The sequence below is a fragment of the Erinaceus europaeus genome, chromosome 19 (genome assembly GCF_950295315.1).
Source record: "Erinaceus europaeus chromosome 19, mEriEur2.1, whole genome shotgun sequence".
Lineage (NCBI taxonomy): Eukaryota > Metazoa > Chordata > Mammalia > Eulipotyphla > Erinaceidae > Erinaceus > Erinaceus europaeus.
Window position 1 is genome coordinate 31,379,397 of NC_080180.1, and position 22,952 is coordinate 31,402,348.

General features: G+C 49.6%; 1 protein-coding gene and 1 long non-coding RNA gene across 7 annotated transcripts in view; one reads left to right on the top strand and one right to left on the bottom strand.

The window, feature by feature from the left end:
• The window catches only part of LOC132534631 (uncharacterized), a 48,937-nt gene that overhangs the window by 4,354 nt on the left and 21,631 nt on the right, over nucleotides 1–22,952 (top strand). The window lies entirely within an intron of this gene.
• PEBP4 (phosphatidylethanolamine binding protein 4) overlaps nucleotides 10,868–22,952 on the bottom strand; it is a 304,246-nt gene continuing 292,161 nt past the window's right edge. For 5 of the 6 annotated variants that reach the window (XM_060178829.1, XM_007529151.3, XM_060178828.1 and 2 more), the window contains 2 exons: nucleotides 21,899–22,012; nucleotides 10,868–11,159 (listed from right to left, as the gene is read on the bottom strand). In XM_060178829.1, coding sequence (XP_060034812.1) covers nucleotides 11,011–11,159; nucleotides 21,899–22,012 — 263 coding nt within the window. In that variant the 3' untranslated portion in view covers nucleotides 10,868–11,010. The remainder of the gene's footprint in view (nucleotides 11,160–21,898; nucleotides 22,013–22,952) is intronic. The other variant, XM_060178832.1, reaches the window with a different exon arrangement.

Sequence of the window (22,952 nt, forward strand, 5' to 3'; positions counted from 1 at the left end):
ACACACTCCCCCCCAACCCCCCACTTCCCTCCCGTGGTCACACTTCCGGCAGCCACCACAGGGTATTTTGGGTTTGAAAACAAAGCGTCAGATCTATTTGAGCAACCTTTTTTTTCTCTTTTTCCATTGGAGTCGGAGCCCAGGGCCCTGTGGCCACCCTGGGCTCAGGCCACTTCCCCAGGGAACTGACGTGTTTCCCCTGCTCTATCAGGGACTACTTTGGTAACTCAGACTGGCCATTTTTAGCTTCTCCTTTTCCCTGGCCTTGGACCAGAGAGAGAGCCCAGGAAAGGGCATGTGTGTCTGGGTTTCTTCCTGGTGGACTTCAGGGGACAGCCAGGCTCCCTAACTCTTACAGAACTTTGCCCTGTCCCACTCCCCCACCCCAAACATCCTCAAAAACCAGTGCACTAGCTGTAGACTTGTACACTCAGAGGCGAGGTCAGTCCTGGTCAGGTTGCCAGTGTTTTTCACAAGGTGGCACGTATGCTTGTGGTGGGCCAGAGATGTGAGCAGGTTGGGCATCAAGTGCAGGTGCATCAAGAGACTGCTCCTGTGTGCAGATCCCATGTCCTTGACTGCCTGGCCCTCTGTGCATGTGCACTCAGCCTGCATGGCTGTCTCAAGAGAGCTTGGCAGCTCAGAACTCTGGAGTGTCTCGAGGATGTGTAGGCCACGTGATTGTGTGGGCTTGTGTATTTACAGCAGGGTACAGGGTGTGTGGAGCATAACTGTGTGTAAGTGTGTGCAGGCATGTTTGCAGACGTGTGTATGGGGCAGGGCATGGTTCTTGGTTCTGAGGGGGGGCAGGGGAAGGAAGGTCAGTTTTGGACTTGGGTGCCCAGCGTTCACATGGGCAAATGTGGTGTCACCTGTGACTCAGGGCTCCAGGGCGCTAGTGAGTGACAAGTGCGTGTGTATGTGTGTGTGTGTGTATGTGTGTGCACACATGCAGTGGATATGGACCAACTGGGTTTTGTTCTCACAAGGAACTCCATGTACTGTGTTACTTTTTTTTAAAAAAACTTTAATTATTTAATAGAGACAGAAATGGAGAGGGAAGGGAGAAAGGGAGAGAGAGAGAGAGAGAGTGAGTGAGCTGCAGCACTGCTTCACTGCTCATGAAGCTTCCTTCCTGCAGGGAACTGGGGGCTTGAACTTGGATCCTTGTGCATGATAATGTGTGTGCTTTACCTGGTGCACTACCACCCAGCCCCCTAACTACACTCTTCTTTTTTCTTTCTTTCTTTCTTTTTTTTTTAATTGGGGAATTAATGTTTTACATTCAACAGTAAGTACAATAGTTTGTACATGCATAATATTCCCCAGTTTCCCATATAACAATACAACCCCCCTAGGACCTCTAGGTCCTCTGAATCCTTCTTGGACCTGTATTCTCCCCACCGAACCACCCACCCCAGAGTCTTTTAGTTTGGTGCAATACGCCAATTCCATTTCAGGCTCTACTTGTGTTTTCTTTTCTGATCTTGTTTTTCAACTTCAGCCTGAGAGTGAGATCATTTCATATTCATCCTTCTGTTTCTGACTTATTTCACTCAACATGATTTTTTCAAAGTCCATCCAAGATCGGCTGAAAACGGTGAAGTCAATCATTTTTTACAGCTGAGTAGTATTCTGTTGTGTATATATACCACAACTTGCTCAGCCACTCATCTGTTATTGGACACCTGGGTTACTTCCAGGTTTCCTCGCTGCACCTGCTTCCCAAAGGCCCAGTCTCTTGTCTTTGAACTCTTTTTGCCTGGCTGACTGAAGTCAGCAGGGACAGACTTCATTCAGATCATGAGGTGGGGGGCGGGGGGCGGGGGGTGCTTCTGGGTCTTGCCCTCCTTTGGAGCATGGGAGCATGGGAGGATGAGAGGTCTCAATCACTTTTCTACTCTGTCTCAGAGTGTATCCCCAGGGGCTGAGTGCTCCTTCACCTTCCCTTCCTGAATGGGTGTCCCCAAGGCCTAGATCTGGGGAAGACAAGCTCTTATCACTGACTGCTGCTTCTGGGGATATAGGGCTCCTGAGATTCCAGGGCCACCAGCTTCCCAAGTCAGAAGCTCCATTTTATCCTGGGCCTAAGGACAGAGCTTTCTGGCTTTGCAGCCCAACACACTTGGTTCCTTTTCATTCTTAATTTCAAACATGCTCATTCTTTCCTTTTCTGGTGGCTTCCCTCATTCAAAGGGACTGTGGTGGTGGCCTGCTCTGCTACTCCCCCCAGTGACTACACCGACCTGCAGAACATCCCAATCTATTCAAGAGAAGAGGAAACTAAAGCCCAGAGAGGGTGACTGATTTGTCTGGACACATACAACACTAAACGGTTGTACCAGGTCTTGATGCCTGGTCAGTGGTTCTTTTAGCTACATCAGACCAGAAATTGATTTTTCTTTTCAATTTCCTTCTCTGTCTGATGATATTCATTTCCTTTTAAAAATTTTATTTATTTATTTATTAGATAGAGATAGAGTGAAATTGAGATGGAAGGGGGAGATAGAGAAAGAGAGAGACAGACACCTGCAGCCCTGCTTTACCATTCATGAAGCCTCCCCCCTGCAGGTGGAGATGGGGCTTGAACCCAGGTCATTGTGCAATGTAATGTGAGCATTTAACCAGGTGTGCCACTACCCAGCCCCTCTTCATTTCCTTTTCTTTTTTTATATTTATTTATTCCCTTTTGTTGCCCTTGTTTTATTGTTGTAGTTATTATTGTTGTTATTGATGTTGTCATTGTTGACAGGAGAGAAATGGAGAGAGGAGGGGAAGACAGAGAGGGGGAGAGAAAGATAGACACTTGCAGACCTGCTTCACCACTTGTGAAGCGACTCCCCTGCAGGTGGGGAGCCAGGGTCTCAAGCTGGGATCCTTCAGCTGGTCTTTGCACTTTGTGCCACCTGCGCCTAACCCGCTGTGCTACTGCCCGACTCCCCATTTTTTTCCCCACTGAAACATTTTCTTTCCCTCCTTGGCAATGTCCTTTCTGTGTTAAATGGGGCAGTGGGCAGCGGGCATCTGGAGGTGCTGAGGTGGCACCCAGAATTGGAGAGCTCTGTCCTGGCACGGGTTCCTCTAGTCCTTTTGAAAAGCTTTTACTCTCTGGCCCTCACCCCTGTGATATGCTGGGATGGTCTTGCCCTCCTCTTACTCTGAAGCAGCCTGTTCAGTGCTTCTCCATCCTCTAATACCTAGGGCAAGGGTTGAGGGGGGTGAGGGGCAGATAGGGCCCTCCAAGAGCTGACACATCTCTCTGATTCAAGGTTCCTGGTCTTGAAATGGGAGCCAGGGTCTTGGAAGGGGAAGTATAGGCATTTGTGCTTGCATTTATGAATGTGCATGTGTGCCTGTGTGCCTGTGTGTGTGTGTGTGCGCGCGTGTGCATGTGTGTGTACACACACGTCACGTGTCTCCCAGTGGCTCATGGGGGTAGATGGGAAAGTTAATTAGCACCAGGATGAAAGGTGCTGAGGGATAATTGCAGGTAATATCAGGAGAGCTGGGAGGGTGGGGCAGGAGCCCCCCTCAGCCTGGTAGGGGGTGGGCAACCCTAGCCCCACTCTTGCAAAGCAGATCAGACACCTGGGGGGGGGGGAGGGAGCATTCTCTGTGAAGGGTCTTTGTCTTTACAGGGAAATTCTTGTTAGTTGCTAAGGAACTGGGTTGTCTTTTCTGATTCAAGCCTCCCTCTGTTTAGCTGAGCTTGGGTGGGAGATGCCGGGCTGGAGCTTGAGGATCCCTGGGAAGTTGGACCTTTCTTTGGACCCATGGAGCTCTGGTGGGTCTCTTGGGAAGGTCTCTCTTGTGGGGAAGGTGGCTCTTTCCCATCACTCTATGCCAGGCTGCTGGCTCCAGCCTGGTTGGGGGGTGGGGCGCAGGGGATGGGGAGCAGGTGAGGTGGAGGCAGGGAAGAAGAGGAAAATACACATTTATTGAACAGCCTGCAAGCCAGACATTGAGCCTGGGTGCCTTCCTTGCTCTCATTGAGCCATGGCAACAGATCTTTCTGGAAGGCACTCATTGCCATTTGCTTTCTATACTGTACTTTTGTGCCATTGAAACATAGGTCCAGAACAGTTGAGTGACTTGGCTGGAGTCACAGGGCTAACAAGTGGTAGAAATGCTAAGTGAATTTAGGTTCTGTTAGATAAGGAAAGTTGTACCTTTAAAGCAGGGAATTGTCCTAAGGACATTTATCACACAGGCTAAGTTCAGGAGGGGTAAGAGGTGAGTCTGTGGCTTGAGGGTGGTGAGCTGTGGAGGTAGTGGCAGGTGGGGGGGGAGGTGGCAATGGCCTTGAGCCAACTATCACACCAGTCACACCTGGTCTGGAGTACCTCAAGCTGAGGATAGGAAAGACCCTTCATTTTGATAGATGATCCTTACATTCTTCTGGTACTTCTAGCTTCTCTTTTTTTAAATTTTATTTTTTATATTTATTTATTTCTTCTTGTTGCCCTTGTTGTAGTTATTATTATTGCTGTTATTGATGTCATTGTTGTTGATGTCGTTGTTGTATAGGACAAAGAGAAATGGAGAGAGGAGGGGAAGACAGAGGGGGAGAGAAAGATAGACACCTGCAGACCTGCTTCACTGCTTGTGAAGTGACTCCCCCGCAGGTGGGGAGCTGGGGGCTCAAAATGGGATCTTTATGCCAGTCCTTGAGCTTTGAGCCACGTGCGCTGTGCTACCGCCTGACTCCCCGAGCTTCTCTTCTTTGGCCTACTCTGATTTCTGGATGAATGACTTTCATTATTTATTTATGTTGATTAATGAACTAATTTTGCCACTAGGGTTATTGCTGGGGCTTGGTGCAGTTATGATAAATCCACTGCTCCTGGAAGCTGTTTTTTTTTCCTTTTTAAAATTTTATTTGCTAGGACAGAGAGAAATTGAGAAGGGAAGGGGAATAGAGAGGGAGAGAGAAAGAGAGACAACTGTAGCACTATTTCACCACTCATAAAGCTTCCTCTCTGCAGGCAGGAGGTGGGGCCTCACAACCAGGCCATTGCACATGCTAGTGTATGTGCTCAACCAGGCGCACCACTGCTCTATTTTTTAAAATTTTAATTGCCACCAGTGTTATCATTGGTGCCTGCATGATGAGTCCACTGCTTTCAGTGGCCATTTTTTTCTTTTCCTTTTTGAAAAATATTTATTTATACCCTTTTGTTGCCCTTGTTGTTTTATTGTTGTGGTTATTGTTGTTGGATAGGACAGAGAGAAATGGAGAGAGGAGGGGAAGACAGAAAGGGGGAGAGAAAGACAGACACCTGCAGACCTACTTCATTGCCTGTGAAGCGACTCTCCTGTAGGTGGGGAGTCGGGGGCTTGAACTGGGGTCTGTCAGCTGGTCCTTGCGCTTTGCGCCATGTACACTTACCCACTGTGCTACCGCCTAACTCTCTCATTTTTCTTTTATTTGATAGGGCAGAAAGAAATTGAGAGGAGTCGGAGAGATAGAGAGGAAGAGAGAAAGATAGACACCTGCAGGACTGTTTCACTGCTTATGGAGCTCCCCACGTGTGTGTGGGAAGCAAGTGCTTGAATCTGGGTCCTTGTACATGGTAATAAGTGTGTACAACTGAGTATGTCACTACCCAACCCCTTAGAATGGCCTTTATTTTATGTTGCCCAGAGAGTAAAACCTGAGCACTTCTTGCTTCTGAGTGAGGAGGCTTAGCACAATTCAATTCTTAGTTCTGGAACAGGGAGCAGTTTCCCTAAGTTATCAGCATCTTAGTTTCCTCATCTACAAATAAGGGTAGCAACATTCATAGTAGTAGGGTGTGGCAGTCAGATGAGATACCATGTGTGGTGGCCCCAGCAACCTGTGAGACAGTGCAGGAATGCATGGCAGAAGGTGCCACATGACAGGCACTTGGCTCCATGCTTGATGTGCAGAAAACACCCAGCGAATGACATCTGAGAATAAGATCACTTCTCTTTAGCCCCAAGGAGGGAGCATTGGTGTTCTAGCCCCCCTAACTCCTTCATTATAGATGCACTGTGCAAGTTACATGCTTGCTTTATTCTTCCTGGAGGGGAGAATGGGGCAAGAGACCCAGAGTGATTTGTAAACAGAGAGCTTAGTCAGGGGTAGGCCTCCCCAAGGTCTCAGTTTACCTCACTACTGGTCTGGCTGGCATCAGTCTGGAACCTGGGGCCAGATTTAAAAAATGTCTTTTTTTTCTTCCACATTTTGGGGCCAGGAGGGTGGGGGTATCTCCTGGAGTTGAACTAAAAGCCTCAAATGCCAGGGGAAATGAAAAGGGGTTGGGGATGGGGCAGGAAAGAGAGCAAGCCAATAATTTCCTCGAAGGATAAACATCCGATTTTTTTTTTTTTTTTTTGCCTTCACCCAAAATAAACACACTAGCCACAAGGAATTAAAAGCAGAAGAGGGGAGGATGTGTCTCAATTTGGGGCTGCTCGAGGAAGCTGACCCACTGTTTATCCTGGCCTTGGGCACCAATTATACTCTGGGCCCAGTGCGGTGGGGGCTGTGGGAAGACTGGGGAGTGTGAGGTTCACGCATGTCCCCAAAGTTTCTTCTAGGCCACCTTCTACACTACTGCAAATGGACACTTCCTTTTGATTTGGATTTTAGCTCTGCTGACTAACTCACTGGGTAAAGTGGAGGGGTGTGGGGGTCCTTGTAGCTGGCATCAGATGCCCTCTATTGAGCTAGATCTGGGGTCCAGCACCCAGGCAAGGAGCTGAATCCATTAGTGGGGACTGGGATGCACTGGGTGATTCCCTTCCTGTTGACAATGCTATTTCCCACTCATTGCCTTTTTTTTTTTTGCTACCAGGGTCATTGCTGGGACTTGGTGCCTGCATAATAAATTCACTGCTCCCCGTGGCCAATTTTTCTTTCTTTTTATTTGATAGGACAGATAGAAATAGAGAGGGGGAGCAGAGAGAGAGGGAGAGAGAAAATGAGATTTCTGTAGCACTGCTTCACCACTCATGAAGCTTCTCTTCTGTAGGTAAGGACCAGGGGCTTGAACCCAAGTCCTTATGTGTGGTAATGTGTGCACTTAACTGGATGCACCATGGTCTTGTCTCCTCCCATCTGTTGCCTTCTGTATATCCCCACCACTGAGATCTTCCTGCTGACGGAGGGTGTGGCTAGCTGGGCTGAGAGCTGGGGTAGGGCCTCTTGAGAAGATGGGCGCCCCATGCCCAGCAGCAGTGTGCCCCTTTCATCTCAGGACCTCTGGGCACTTGCACATGTGAGTCACCCCCATCATTGTACCCTTGCCAAAGGTAAGGGCTTATTAACTCTTGGAGGGAAACAACAGATGGCTAAGATGGGGTGCAGGGCAGGGGCAACTTAAAGGACTAGAGTTAGGGGTAAGGGTGGGATGGGGTGGGGTGGGGGAGCTGAAGAACCAGGACAGATGAAAGAGATGGTTGAATGAGATTGTGACCTCTGGGGTTCATGCAGCAGTTGCTTATGGAAACTTTTTTTTTCCAGTGAGTTTCTTCATTATTTTTTTCCCTCCCTCCCTCCTTCCCTTCCTTTTCTTTTCTTTTCTTTTCTTTTCTCTTCTCTTCTCTTCTCTTCTCTTCTCTTCTCTTCTCTTCTTTTCTTTTCTTCCCTATTCTTTTCTTTTTTCTTCCCTCCCTTCCTTCTTTCAATTCTTTCTTTGTTTCTTTCTCTCTTTTATTATTTCAGTCTTCCTACCACCAGGGTTACCACTGGGGCTCAGTGCCTGCAAGATAACTCCACTATTCCCAGTGATCATTCCTTTTTTTTTTTGGGGGGGGTTCTTTTCAGGCAGAGAGGGAGAGAGAAAAAAATTCCTATAGTTCTGCTGTACCGTTCATGAAGTTTTGTCCCTGTAGGTGGGGACTGAGGGATAACATGTGCTCTACCACCAGGTGTTCCAACTGCTTGGCTCTTCTTCCTTTTTAATTAATTTCAACATATATATATATATATATATATATATATATATATAGAGAGAGAGAGAGAGAGAGAGAGAGAGAGGGGGGGGGGGAGGGAGAGGGAGAGGGAGACAGAGAGATCGATCAGAGCACTGCTCACTTCTGCTTTATGATGGTGATGGGGATTGAACTTAGAATCTCAGGCATTGAGAATCTTTTTTTTTTAATTTAATTTTTTAGAGTTAAGAGATAAGAGAGGGTGGGAGAAAGAGATCACAGAACTGAAGCTTCTTTCAGTGAGGTGTGAGCCAGGACCTGTAACACACTATCCAAGTGAACTATTTTGCTGGCTTAAGACAGCTTTTTGCATAACTATTTGCAATTTCCTTGTCCCTCTTCCATTCCATTCCATTCCATTCCATTCCATTCCATTCCATTCCATTCCATTCCATTCCATTCCATTCCATTCCATTCCATTCCATTCCATTCCATTCCATTCCACTCCACTCCACTCCACTCCACTCCACTCCATTCCATTCCATTCCATTCCATTCCATTCCATTCCATTCCATTCTACCCCACCCCATCCCACCCCACCCCACCCCACCCCACCCCACCCCACCCCACCCCATCCCATCCCATCCCATCCCATTCCATTCCATTCCATTTCCCTTCCCCTTTTCCTTCCCCCCTCCCCTTCCTTTCCTCATTCATTCATTCATTCATTCATTCATTCATTCATTCATTCAATCATTCTTTCTTTCTCTTTCAAAGAAAGATTTATCCCATCACTCTGGCATATACCATGTCAGCAATGGAACTGGGGACCTAATACATGCAAGCCCAGTGCTGTGCAAGCTGTGCAGCCTCCCAGGCTGCTCTTGCCAGCTTCCTAAAAGCATAAATGAGATCACCCCCTGCCTTCCTCTAATCTCCTCAGCCAGTCTTTGCCCCTTGTCAACAGGCTTCGGCATGGCTGCATGGACAGCACTGTCCTGGTCTCGCCCCATCATGCCATCCATAGTGTTTGGTCATGATGCTGGACTTTCATTTCCTGGACCCTGACACATAAGCCGCAGGAGTTTTCTCCCTCCTCTGGTGTAGTCTCTGTCCATGTCCCCCCACTCACAGGTAACCCCTCCCCTGCTTTTCAGGCATAGTGTTAAGCACCCAGAGAAACTTTGACCGAAACTTTACCCCCACCCCCATCATAAAAACAAGGCCCCTTCACACTCTCAGGACTATTGTCACACTTGTCATCTTCTTGTGGTCATCTGATGAATGTTCCCTGTCATGCTGGACTGAGCGCCAAGAGGCAGGTCCCCTGCCTGGTCTCATGGAAGCTGTGGAGTGAATGGCCTGGCCTAGAATGTAGATGCTAAAGGTATGAAGGTGATAAACACGTGCTCTCTACCTCCTCTTCCACCTCACCTTCCAGCTGAGTGAGTAAGCAGAACTTTGGAGACAGATGGGTGATTTTTTTTCCCCCTTCAGGGTTACCACTGGGGTTTGGTACCTGCACTATGAATCCACTGCTCCTGGTGGCTATTTTCCCCCCATTTTATTGGATAGAACAGAGAGAAATTGAGAGAGGAAGGGAGGGTAGAGAGGGGGAAAGATAAACATCTATCTACAGATCTGCTTCACCACTTGTGAGGCTACCCCCCTGCAGGTGGGGAGCCAGGTACTTGAACTGGGATCCTTGTGCAGGTCCTTGGGCTTCATACTATATGTGCTTAACCTTATGCTCTACCACACAATCCCCCCTGAGAAGGATGATTTGCTCAAGCTCCTGTGACCTCAGCCAAGTTTGGGGTTGTAATTCTCCACCTCTTGCTCCAGTTTGTTCCCCTAACTCCCTAAACCCCCATGAGCACCCATTTGTATTTAAAGAAAAATCCAGGGCCCTGGTGATGGTCATTCATTGGTTTCCTTTTCATGATTTCTTTCTTTCTTTCTTTTTTTATAACTATTTTTTAAAATATCTTTTTTTCTTTTTATTTATTTATTCCCTTTTGTTGCCCTTGTTATTTTATTGTTATAGTTATTGATGTCATCATTGTTGGATAGGACAGAGAGATATGGAGGGAGAGAGGAGGGGAAGACAGAGAAGAGGAGAGAAAGACACCTGCAGACCTTCTTCACCACCTGTAAAGCGACTCCCCTGTAGGTGGGGAGCCGGCGGCTCGAACCGGGATCCTTACGCTGGTCCTTGCGCTTGGCACTACATGTGCTTAACCCACTGAGATACTGCCCGACTCCCTTAATAACTATTTTAAACCATTTATTTATTTATTATTGGATAGAGACAGAGAAATTGAGAGGGGAGGGGGCAAATAGAAAGATGTACTTTTAATTTTAATTTTATTTTTATTCATTTATTATTGGATAAAGACAGAGAGAAATTGAGAGGGAAGGCAGGGTGGGGAAGAGACAGAGAGACACCTGCAGCCCTGTTTCACCACTTGTGAAGCTTTCCTCCTGCAGGTAGGGGCCAGGGTCTTGAACCTGGGCCCTTGAACATTGTAATGGGAGTACTTAACCAGCTGCACCACTGCCTGGCCTCTGATTTCTTTATTTTTAATGGCTACTAGGGTTATCAGTGCTCAGTGCCTACACGACAAATCCATCACTCCTGGAAGCCCTTCTTTCCTTCCTTCCATCCTTTTAACTTTCCTTTATTCCTTCTACCCTTCTCTTTCCCTCCACCTCCCACTCCTCCTCCTTTTCCTTCTTTTTGATAGAGACAGAGAAATTAATAGAGAAGGGGGAAGAAGAGAAGGAGAGAGAAAGAAAGAAACCTGCAGCACTGCTTCACTACTCATGAAACACCCCTACCCCCCCAAATGGGAACTAGGGTCTTGAACTCAGGTCTTTGCACAAGTTAATGTTGTGCTCTTTTGGGTACACCATTGCCTAGGTCCCTTTTCTTGGTTTTTGAAGGAGGACAAAATACCCAATATAGTAAGCTTTGGACAATTGATTTATTTTTTAACTGGTACTAGAAGTGTAGCCAGAGGGGCATCAATACCAGCCTGTAGGTGATCGACAATGCAGACACACCCACAAGATGAAGCTGGGGCCGGGAGGCTGCCATCTGTGCTGAGGTTAGTTCTTGGGCTCATCAATTTCTTCTTCTACTTCAGTTGCATTCTGGAAATCTGGCGAATCCTGATAATTCTGGGTCATGAATTGGGTGCTGGCTTCAGGCTCACCCAAGTGGTAGCGGTTCAGAAATTTGTCCATTTTCCAAGAGGCTGGAAGGACACACAGACAACAGGGAGAGGAATGGTGAGAGAGCTGGTGGGGGCCTTCAGGGAGGTCAGTTCTAGGGGCACAGGGACCACTGGAGATCACCTTGGTGACTGGACTGAGGGAGGCAGAGTGCCTGCAGGGGCCCTCTGGTTCCTGGGTGTGAGCAGGCTCTGAGTGGTAGTGATTTGGGAAGAGGCAGAGGAGCTGGTTCCCCAAAAGGCATCAGGAACTGAGTCAGGGATTGACTGCCCACTTCCCTGCTTTTTCCCTGTGGGTGCCTGACCCTGTGGCTGAGGCCTCAGTGCTCTGGTCTTCACCCCTAGTCACCCCGGCTGCTGGTGCTGAGCTGTTAGAGGCCTTTGTGTCTTTCTTTTAATGGCTAGGACTCCAGAACTCAGGTTACCTCCAGCATGTGTTCCCAGAAACCCCGTGCCCCAGGACTCTTGCCCTCCCTATAGTGGAAAGAGAGGGACAGGCATGTGGCACCTGGATCCTGAGAGACAGGCAGCATAGGAGACTCCCATCAGTGCCCAGACTAGAGGGGGACTCCTCAAGAGGTGAAAAACTCAAGGGTGTGGGGGGAAGGAAGGTGTATATTCTGGGTGGGGGGCAAGTGTGAACAGGCCTGGTAGCAGGGCAAGGAGGGCATTGCCCTGGGCATTGGGGAGAAGCCGAGGGAAGTGGTCAGAGGCATATTCCCACGCTCTTGATTCCCAAACCCTGGGCCTCAGGCACCCTCCACTGCCAGTTGCCAGATAAAATATAGGACGCTCAGTTAAATTTGGATGTCAGATAAACAACACATAGATTGTTAGTATAAGTATGGCCCACACTTTACAGGGAGTGACTTACACTAAAATGATTCTTTATTAGAAATTTGAACTTATGTGGACAACCTTTATTTGTTGTCCTTTTCTCCTTTCTTTTCATATATATATCCACACATGTTATATATTTATATTTTTAAAATTATATATTCATATATATTAACTTATATTCATATATATTTTCATCTATATATGAATAAGTATGTGTATATGTTTATTAGACAGAGACAGAAAGAAATTGAGAGGGAAGGGGAAGATAGAGAGGGAGTGAAAAAGACAACTGTAGCCCTGCTTCACTACTTGTGAAGCTTTCCCCTTGCAGATGGGTACTGGGGACTTGAACTAGAGTCCTTGTTAATTGTAGCATGTGCACTCAACCAGACATGACACCACCAGATCCCTCTCTTTTCTTTTTCTTTATTTTCATTCCTTCCCTCCCCTCCCTCTCTCCTTCCTTCATTTCCCCCTTTATTTTTCTCCCTTCCTTTCTTTCTTTCTCTCTCTCTCTCTTTCTTTCTTTCTCCTTTCTTTCTTTCTTTCTCCTAAATCTAGCAACCTTCTCTGTGTGGAAGACAGTTCTGGAAGGTCTTTCCTAGAGCAGAGCTAGGCAGTGGGTGATGGAGAACAGTGATCTGATACTTGGGGAATTAGGCAAGGGTCCAGCAGGCTAAATTGCTCTCAGTCACCTCAATTCCTGCCTGTGGCCATGTCTGCACTGTGTCTACCCCTTTTATAACAGTGAAAACATCCAGCTTGCTGCATGCCTGCTCCTTCCCTGACTCTCCCTTCAGGGACTGCTCCATCTCAGAGACTTGCTCTGGGGGATGACAACCACTTTTCATCCAAAGAAACAGAGGAAGTATAATGATGACAACAATGAAGATGATGATGATGGTAACCACACACTTACATAGTGCCTCTAAGAGTGTTTCTAGTGCCAGGGGTTCCAGGAACCCCAACATAATCATTAGACTTCACAAGTGAGGACACTATTTTTATCCCCAGTGCATGGGTGGATGGGGGTGAGAGGGCTGGGGAAGCCCCTCTCTGGGCTCCCTCAAAGCCTATCTGACTCAGTGGCTGGGCCTAAGAGAGCTGAGAAAAGGGGGTGCAGAGGTTCTCTCAGAGGCAGGCCGACTTGCATGGAGAGAGCCTATTTGGTGGCTGGGCTGATGCTAGGCTGATGGGTGCACTGGCACCCCTGCTCTGTATGCAAGGAGCCTGGCTAAAGGGAAAGACCGTTGGACTTTAGGGTTTGTGAGGTGAGGTGGCACAGTGGATAAAGTATTGGGCTCTCAAGCATGAGACTGATCACTGGCAATGCATGTACCAGAGTGAGGCTCTGGTTCTCTCTCACTAATAAATAAATGAGCCTTTTTTTTTTTTTTTTAAAGACTAGTGTGTGTGTGTGTGTGTGTGTGTGTGTGTGTGTGTGTGTGTGCGTGCCAGGGAAAGGGCTGAGGGGTGAACTGGTATGTGCAGCCCCAGACCCCAGAGGGCCTTCCTCACCAAATCAGTCAGGAAGGAACTGGGCTGGCAAGGAGGGAATTGAAACTCATCACGAGATCAGGGTGAGTTGGTAGAAAGAAATCCCCGGTACCCTAAGGAACATCTCCTCACCACTGCAGTCACCCTGCCCCCTGCTCTTGATTAGACTTGGGATCCCCTGGGGACCTCACTGCCCCCCAATTCCAACCACATTGTGGTTCTACTGAAGCCCCACAAGCCCAAGCCCTGCACCCCTCACAGGCCTTGGGGAGTACAGAGCTGCTGGCTGCTACCTCCCTCTGTCTCCTTCCCTGGCTTGGCTGTGACTCCTTACACCCCCGTTTCCTGCCACAGAGGGCAGAGAAACTGACCCGTGCAAGTTCTAGAAGGAAGAAGGGTGAGTCAGGCCCTCAGGGGTGTGTGTAGAGATGGGGAGCTTGGAGGCTGTGGCTTCCGTGGTCAGCACACGGAGGAAAGCCCCATCCTGCATGGCAGTGCTCTGGCCCCTGCAGGAAGAGGGCAGCACTGCATCTGTGTGAGGCCATTCCTCTGGCAACTGTGCCCAGCCAGAGGGGACTCTTCCTGGGATCAGGTCAGGGGAACAGGGAACTTCACAGGACTCAGGTCTCTGTGGTGGGAGCCCTCAGTGGAAGGGAGGCAGGTGTCTGAAGCCAGGCTCCTGAACACTAAGGCTGGAACACATGCTGGTTACCTTAGGGCAGCGCTGCTGGTCCCTGCACAACTCTAGGGAGTGCCCTTCCCACCTTGTAAAACCATATAATACAGTGCCATGCCTGGTAGCCAGCTCCTCATCACTGCTGGCTATGGATGGGGAAGATGAAAGGGATGAGAGGCCCTGGTCACAGGGTAGGGGAAAATTAGGTAACAGGTGTGTTGGGGGTGTTGCTGAGTCTATTGGACACCTGGGAGGGAGGAAGGAAGGGAGCGATGATCCCTATTTTCAACAGCTGGGAGAGGAGCTCCAGGCTTTCCGATTCACCCAGGCTGGAATGTTTGGGAATGGTCTTGGGGCAGACCTCCACAGTCACTCTCTTTACTCTCAGCTTCCCAGTCTGTAGGGCTGGCTTCCCACTGCCTGGGAGAAGTTCTCCTGGGCTGGATGCCCCACTGGGCCCTTTAGAGGGAAAGAGGCGTCTGAGAGAAAGTGAGGTGCACCCAGTCCAACCCCCTCATAAACCCAGAGAACGGGAGGGCAGTTCCTCTAGTGGAAACTCTGAGCTGGGGGTCCCCCAACAGTGATAACAGCTTTTTGGGATCTGCCCAGCATCCCTACCCCTTCTTTCCACAGGCCCACAAGATAACACTGAACTAGAACTTGACAGGGTGGCCAACAGCACAACCTTGACGCTCCCACCCCAGTCGTGCCCCAGAGATCCACTCTTGATCTACTCTTGATCCACTCTCGGGTGTCAGCACTGCCCTGCCCAGGTCTGAGCCCTGGTGCTGCTCGGGAGGTACTATGGGTGCTCTGGTGCTGTGATGTCTCCCTCTATCTATATGAATGAAGTAGTGGTCCAGAGTAGTGGAATTGCACATGATCAAGGTTCAGACTCAACCAAAAACAAATGAAGCAAGGCTTCTGGGGCAGGGAGATAACTCACCGGTAGAGCACACACTCTACCATATGCAAAGACCCAGGTTCAAGCCCCTGATCACCACATAGGAGTAGCTGGACAGAGGTAGCTTCACAAGTGGTAGAACAGTGCTGTAGTCTTTCTTTTTCTCTCTTTTAAAAATACATTAATAAATTTATTAGTGATGGGTGGATAAATAGGGAAGGGGCATAGAGAAAGAGAAGCTCCTTCCCTACCCGTGCAGGTGGGGACCAGGTCCTTGAGCCCGGGTCCCTGCACATTATAACATGTGTGCTCTACTGGGTGTGTTACCACCCAGCATTTCCCACCTGCCATGGCATTTGGTCTTCAATGGGCCCTCAGCTGTTTTTTTTTCTCCTGGGAAGTAAGGGATTGAGAAACCACCAGTGGGAGGATGTGGCCCACCCTCAACACTCCATTTAGGAGAGCTGGGTCCTGAGCTCTGATATGGCCCTTCCCATTACCTGACCCCCACCCTGGGCAGACCCTGTGGCAACTGAGCTGCATCTTCATCATGTGGACACCCTCCTCCCTGGCCTCCCTGCCTCTCCTCCTAGGCAGGACAATGTGGCCTCTTGTCAGGGGACAGTGTCCCTGAAATAAAACAAAAACCAAATTCTGGCCTAAGAGCCACCCCCCACCCCAGTGGCCAGCATAGGTCTGTAATTTGTCTGCCTCTTTGCAGGCCGGTTGCCATGACGGAAGTGCTGATGCCTTTCTGCTGAGATTAATGATCTCCTGGTGCTGGTAGGCGGGAGGTCTGAGACTTTTATTTTTTGTGCCATTAAACGACACCCAGTCACTTCTACTTAGAAGCTGAAAAGCCCTGGTTCCATCGCATTCAATTACTCTGGGAGAATATTTGCTGAGTGGCTGGACCTGTAGCCTTGAGAGGCTTGGGGCAGAGGGGACCACTTGGACTTGGGTGGGTACATCGGGGGCCTTCCCTGAGGTGATGAAAAGCTATGGTGGGGACCTGAGCATGGATATGCAATTCCTTGTTCTCCAGTGAGCCAAAGCTACCCTCTGTCCTGGGTCTCTGGGGCTGGAGGGAGAGGGATGATCAGAAGCTGCTCGCCTGAGCTTCTGGTTACTTGTTTTAGCATTTGAAGATGGTGACAGCTGGCTGGAGTGAAATTTGGGGCTTTGCTGCGGTTTGCTCATGGTGGCTCCATATTGTTATGGATGGTTGGCACTTGGCTTAATGGGGGAGGGGGAACAAGCTTCCGGAAGGTCCTGTGGGGACTGCAGGCCATTGCTACTTGGGCGCCTGTCTTTGAGTTGCCCAGGATGGCCCTAGCTGGTCCTCTGCCAGGACCCCAGTCCTACCTGCTCTGCCAGGTGGGTGGGGCCCTCAGAAGCAGGAGAGGGCTGCCCGCCACAAGCCCACACAGTGACTCAGGGGCTGGGCCTTGGGGGCTTCTGGGGCCTGGCCAGGTGAACCACCATGGGAGGTCATGGCAGAGGGTTGGGGCTGTTTGCAGTGGGCTGTGTATGTGTTTGTGTTTGTCTGCCTATGTGTTTGGGGCTGGTTGCCAGCAGGGCCCTCTTCCTGCCATAGGTGCCTTCTCAGGCACTCTCCTCTCACTGTTCTGCAGGTCTGCTGCCTTCCCTCTCAGCCTGGGGCCCTCACCTCAGCACCTTCTGTTGTTTACAATGTTCAGGGCTCTGCAGCCTTGGCCTGAGCTTAAGAACTTTCCCCCACAACACTCCTTGTTTCAGTCACCCACGGTGCCCTGAAGGCCTTGAGCCACACAGCCACACAGTGTGGCAAGTCTGTGCCTATCCCTCCTTTCTGAACCCAATGGGAGAGTGGAGCCTTCTGAGTTGGGGGGGGGGGTGAGGACTATGGTGGCCTGACCTGGAACCCAAGGACCCTTCTCTGCTTTTCCCACTTCCTTTTGCAAGGAGCAGTGTCTGTTCTTACAGGAATGTGAGGCCTCCATGAGGCAGTGATCAGCCCTGGCCCGTTAGCTTCCCAGGCACTGTGGACCATACTGGGCTCAGGCTTTGGAGTGGCTTTTGGGGCAAGCTGTGGCATGTCACCTCAGTCTTGAGAGGAGCATAAGGCTGGCTCATGACAGCTCTGGGCAAAGTGGTTGAGGTGTAGCATGGCACTGACTACAGCTTTCCAGAGTCTCAGAGCTGGCCACAGCCCTCTGGAGGTGGGGGGTGGGGGTGTAGTAGAATATGGGTATAAGGATGCTCAGGCCAGTTCATGGACTTGCTCCTTCTCCATCCCTATACCAGAACCCAGAAGTCTGGTGGCAGAAATGGGAGGGGAGGGATGAAAAATGAATCTTCTATGAATTTGCTTGACCAGCAAAGCCACTCACAGTTCTAAGCATCAGTTTCCTCCTTTGCTCGGAAGAATGATGGTCACTCTGGAGTAGTGAACTGAGGGAAAGATTGGGTTTGGGCAGGGAGACTAGACATAAGTGGCCCTGGAAATCTGACATTGGCATAGGGAGGACATGGATGCCAAAAATGTCATTTGTGTGCCTGGTGCTCCAGGGATGGCTGCCTTACTAGGTGTTGAAGGAAGTTGATGGTGAGGTGAGTTTGTGCATGTGGGGGTGTGAAAATGTGTTAATATGTGTGTTGGGCTTGTGAATGTGTGTGTGTGTGTGTGTGGGGGGGTTCCTTGTATTTAGGTGTGGAGACTGGGAGTCTAGTATATTAGAGGCCTGAGATGATGACAGCTCCAAATTCAGGAAGGCAAAGATCTTTGAGATAAATGTAGGTGAAACTAAGATGGCCGTGGCCAGAGAGCACCAACTCAGGCTCTTTCAGTATCCAAGATTGTCTCTTGCCCTTTACCCATAGGCTTGTGTGAGCTTTTTGAAAATCTCTCTTGATCTTCTTCTTTTTTAAAAAAAAATTTTAATCTTTATTTGTTGGATAGAGACAGCCAGAAATCAAGAGGAAAGGGGGAGATAGAGAGGGAGAGAGACAGAGAGACTGCAGCCCCACTTCACCACTTTTGAAGCTTTCCCCCTATAGGTGGGGACCGAGGGCTTGAACCCGGGTCCTTGTGCACTGTAACATATGCACTCAACCAAATGCACCACCACCCAGCCCCTCTCTTGATCTTCTGTGACCACCAGGGATCCATAGAATCACACAGGTGGCATCCATGGGAATAGGGATATAGTCCGTTGGGTCACTTCTGTACCCATAGATGGTGCTGTGCATTGTTGTCTGGAAAAGCATGGAGGGAGGCTGGAACAGGGAGAAAGGAGCTGTTCAGGGGCAGGAGTGGGATGGAAGAGCAGGAGTGGAACTGGAAGCAGGGGAGCTCTAACCCCTTGGTCTTGCTGTGGTCCTAGAAACCTAGAGGTATGTGGGGTCAGCCTGGAGCCAATCATTCTAGCTCTTTTCTGAAACATGTCCAAGAAACACTAAGATAGGTTGAGAGTAAGTATTAAGGTTTGTCCATTCAATATAATTATTCTGCATCAATGTCAGTTTGTACTGAAGACAGTCAATTCTAGAAACATGGAACAAAAGCCACGCCTTTATTTCCACAGCAGTTCACTGGAGTGTCTCCTTGGTCTCCCTGCATTTGTCTGGAGGGTCTCAGAGGTGGAGAGAGCTTGTCAGCTGGGAAAGAATCCACTCAGGGTCATTCAGTGTTAGTCCAGCCATCACACCTTGCTGATGTGGAAATTGAAGCTTGTCCGAGGTATGTGATGTGAGTATGAATGTCAAGATCACCCCTTTGCTGACCCCACACATGTTGTCTCAGTATCTCAGAGGAGTCTCTCATGTGTGACCCTCCCAACAGGGTCACATGGATCTAACTATTGATAGAATGGTCTTGTGGCCCATCTTCACCTAAAACCTGCTGCTCGCTCCTAAGACCCCGTAGAGGGGAGTGACCCCAACAGGAGGATCCAAGTGATCCACCCCTTTCCCTGACTTCTCTGTGCTGACCTTTCCCCATCAAGCTCTAGCCATTATTCTTGTCTGTTCACTCAGTAGAAGTGAATGACTGGTTACATCACACATACCCCATGGCATTACCCTCCCTCTGTGGATACCTTCCCATGGAAAGAAAACTAGATCAAGACAAGCCCCAGGGTCTGGGCTCCTTGGCAGAGCTCCCTGGACTGGCCTCCTACAGGCTGGCCTGGCCTGGAGCTGTGACACCCCACCCCTCTTTCTCCCCACCCCCCAGCCACTGTCCAGGTGCTTCAGGGAGCACTAGGCCTCAGGAGTTTCAACGTTGTGCAAGGGCCACTGTGCTTTTGCAATCACTCCTGTTTCTTCCACAAGTCTAAATGCTTCAGTGGCCTCTGACTCTAGTCACTTTTACCTCATGCTCCAAGTTAGTCACCTCAGAGAGGGACTTTTGTTATACTCTCCCAGGGGTAGTATAACAGCTGTCCACCAAAGTCACACCCCAGGCACACTTGTCAGAAGCTCCACAGACTTTCTTTATATCCATCCCCCTTTCATCAGCTTCACTGCCTCCTCTCAAAGGGTCTTTACACTGGCCTGCTTTTTAGTCTTCACATTTGCAGTTTCCCCACCAACGAGATCCCTTCCTCCCTGCCTCCCTCTCTCCCTCCCTCTCTCAATGCTTTAAGTCTCCCTTCTCTCAGGCCCAGAGCACAGTTCAATTCTTCTCTGTAGTCTTAGGGTCAATAGATGTACAGATCATCTAGATCCTACTTCTCACTTGCTTGATGAGGAGACTGAGAAGACAGAGGTTGGAGAGGTTAACTGATTGCCCCAATGCCAAATCTTGAGGCAGAGACCAGAAACTCCACATTTTCTTTCCCTGTGAGGGCAAAGGCTCTACTCCCAGTGGGTAATGGGGAATGGGGTAAAGGGAGGGGTATCCTAGGAAGGGAGTAAGAATCCAAGCCCCCTCCAGTAGTTTTTCCAGTCAGAAATTCCAATTAAGAGCTTAATTATAAGATGGTCAACATTGTTATTTAAGTGTTTCCAGAATAAACTGTGAACCCCTTGAAGGCAGAGGACAGTTCCCGTTGCTTTGGGATCTGTCCCCAGCAAAAGCACCAAACTAGGCCCAGGGCATGGTATCACAAGGAGACACTGTGACCCCCAACAGGAGTTTTCACCTGCAAAGAGGAGCCCCTGCTGTTATGGCAGCAAATAGTAAACCTGGAAGCCAGAGGGACATTGCAAGCTGCAAGTCCAGGTCTTGACTTTCTACCTCCACGAAAGGCGGGTGGTGGAGGTGGGTATGCACAACTGGCCATGCTTTGGGCAAAGATCCAAAGGTGCTAGCCATGGGTTTCAGGCCTGGTTGGCTTCCAGCTTCCCTGTCTGATGCCAGCATGTCACAAGAAGGGCACACTGGCTGCTGTGATTTCTGGAAGCTGGGCTGGCACCCAGCTTTAGGACCTGGCCAGTGTGAGGGTAGAGAAGAGTCTGATCTACAAGGCTCCCTTCCTCTTTTTTCCTGTCATGGCTCCTGCCTTCCTACATCAGAAAGCACTTCCTGTCAGAAGAACACGGGACTCACTGCCCGGCCTCATGCATGTGTGGGGGGGTGAGAGGCAGGAATCTCCCCCCCCCCCAGAGTGGCAGTGCCTGGGCTGGGGTGTTGGCTGGGATGGACTTGGTGATGTCTTGAGGAAGATAGTTCCCTGGGGAACCGGAGAAATCCATCCTGGCCTGGGCAAGCTACACTTTGTCTCCCATACTTCTCTGTCTACTGAACTTGAAAGCCCATCTTTGGTAAAGCTGTCTGAACAGATTTTCAGATTGGCACAGTGCTGGTGGCACTGGGGAAGGGTTCACCAGTGAAAAGTTTGTACCAACTTGGCTCCCAGAATGGCCCGGTGCCTCCTGTGATTGGTGGCACTTGTTAGGCATATCCAAAAGGTGCTGTCGCCCAACTGGTATTGTCCTGGGCTCTTGGGTTGGCAGGGCTGTACCAATACCACCCCCCCACCAGCTCTCCAGCTCTCCAGCGGGTAGAGATAGGTTAGGGTCACTGGGTGAGAGGAAACGGTTGACTGCACTCATCCTCCCACTCATCCTCCCGCCAGCCTGGGGCATGTGCTCCATGCACTCTGTAACAAGGCTGATGTTTCCCTGCCTGGAACATAGGGAGGTGACAGGGTTCACAGGGGTTGCTTGAGCTCCCAATGTCCAGAAAAAAAAATGTAGGCTTAGAGTGGGGGTGTGGCTCAGATGGGGTAGGGTACACCTGTGCCTGATACCCACAGCTCTGCCTTCTCCCCAGCTCTGTTGGGCTGACAGCCCAAGTCATACTGGCTGGCTTAGGCCCTGGGAGACTAGGGGAGTGGGCCTTATTCATTTAATAATATCTGAGTACCAGGAGCGTTGCCCAGAGAAGCTGGTGGAGGGGGCATGGCTGGGGAGGGAATTGTTTGCCCCACCACTAAGAAGGCACTGGCAGACAGGGCAATTAGTGACCAATGAAGACAGACCGGTGGGGTGGCATTCCAGACCCCTTTGCCCAGATTAGACTCAATTACAGGGCACGACTGCCTGCTGAGGTGCTGTGGGGGGAGCTGCCCGCACTTGCCACTTGAGCCTGTGTGTGGGGGGGTGCCTCTCGATCTCTAGTCTCTCTCATTGGGACCTTGTCTTGTAGACCTATCCATTCAACCAAAGACATCATATTGGTCCATGGGCAATAATGACACTGTATCTGGTGCCAACATCTCTTTCTGCCACTTCAATTTCAAGAAATCCTACCCTTTGACCCCACCCAGTCTACAAGGGCATCAGGATCCTTATTTCCCCTTCAAGGCATGAAGCATCCGCTGTCACCTGGCTTTGGGGGTGGGGGTGGGAAGGCCTTACCTCGAGTTTTGTTTTCTTTAGGGAGGAGGGAGATGACCTTTTCTTGTTGTAGGTACACAAAGAACTGGTAGCGATGGAATCCGGTTTGTGGTGGAGGGGAAGGAGGCTGGTAGGCTGTGGGCAGAAGAATGACAGAGTGTGGGGTCTACAGCCCACAGAACTCAGGTGCTCCTGGCTACTTGGGTCAGGAGGAAATGAGAACCACTCCCATTTCCCTGCTCTTGGGGACCTTCCTGAAGTGCCCCTGTTACAAATTGCTAGACAGTGTCTTTGTCAGACTCTCATGCTCAGTGGCTTCATTTAATAATATCCATTTTTAATATAGTTAAAAAAATTTTTTTTATTTGATAGGACAGAGAGAAATTGAAAGAGGAGAGAAGATAGAGAAATTGAGAGACAGAGAAACACCAGTAGTACTTGCTTCACCACTTGTAAAGCTTCCCTCCTACAGATGGGGACCAGGAGCTTGAACACAGGTTCTTGTGCATGGTAATGTACGCACTCTGCCAGCTCTGCCACCCCAATAGCTTCATTTAAGAAGCATCTTTTGGCAGGGTGGTGGTGGGAGTTTGAGGTGTGGACTGATTGAAGGACTAGGGCATTGGCAAGGGGTGGGAGCCTGACCTCTCAGGGCTAGTGGTTATCAGTACTGTCCTTAGTTGTTTTGGTCAAGCCTAGTGGCTTTCCTGTCTCAGGAGAAACTCATCTTCCTCCCTGAGTGCCTTTGGCAGAGGATTTTTATTTCTTATTTTATTTTTTTCTTTCAAGATTTCCCTGTGAACTCAATCCCCAAAGAAACCAGTTTTCTTGGCTGAATCCAGAGGATCTGGAAGTGGTTACAAGAGTGGGAGGGAATTGGTTCAAAGGTTTGATCATGGAAGTTGGAGGAGCTGGGTGCTCGGGGCACCGGGAGTCCACTTGGGCTCTTCCGGAGGGGCAGGCCCCGCATCGTGTTACCCCCCCCCCCCCAGTCTTGTGCAGCAGGCAGATCCTGGCTGGGGGAAGAGTGGGAGGGGAGCCGCTTTCACCCTCCCTCTGAGTCTCTGAGTAGGGC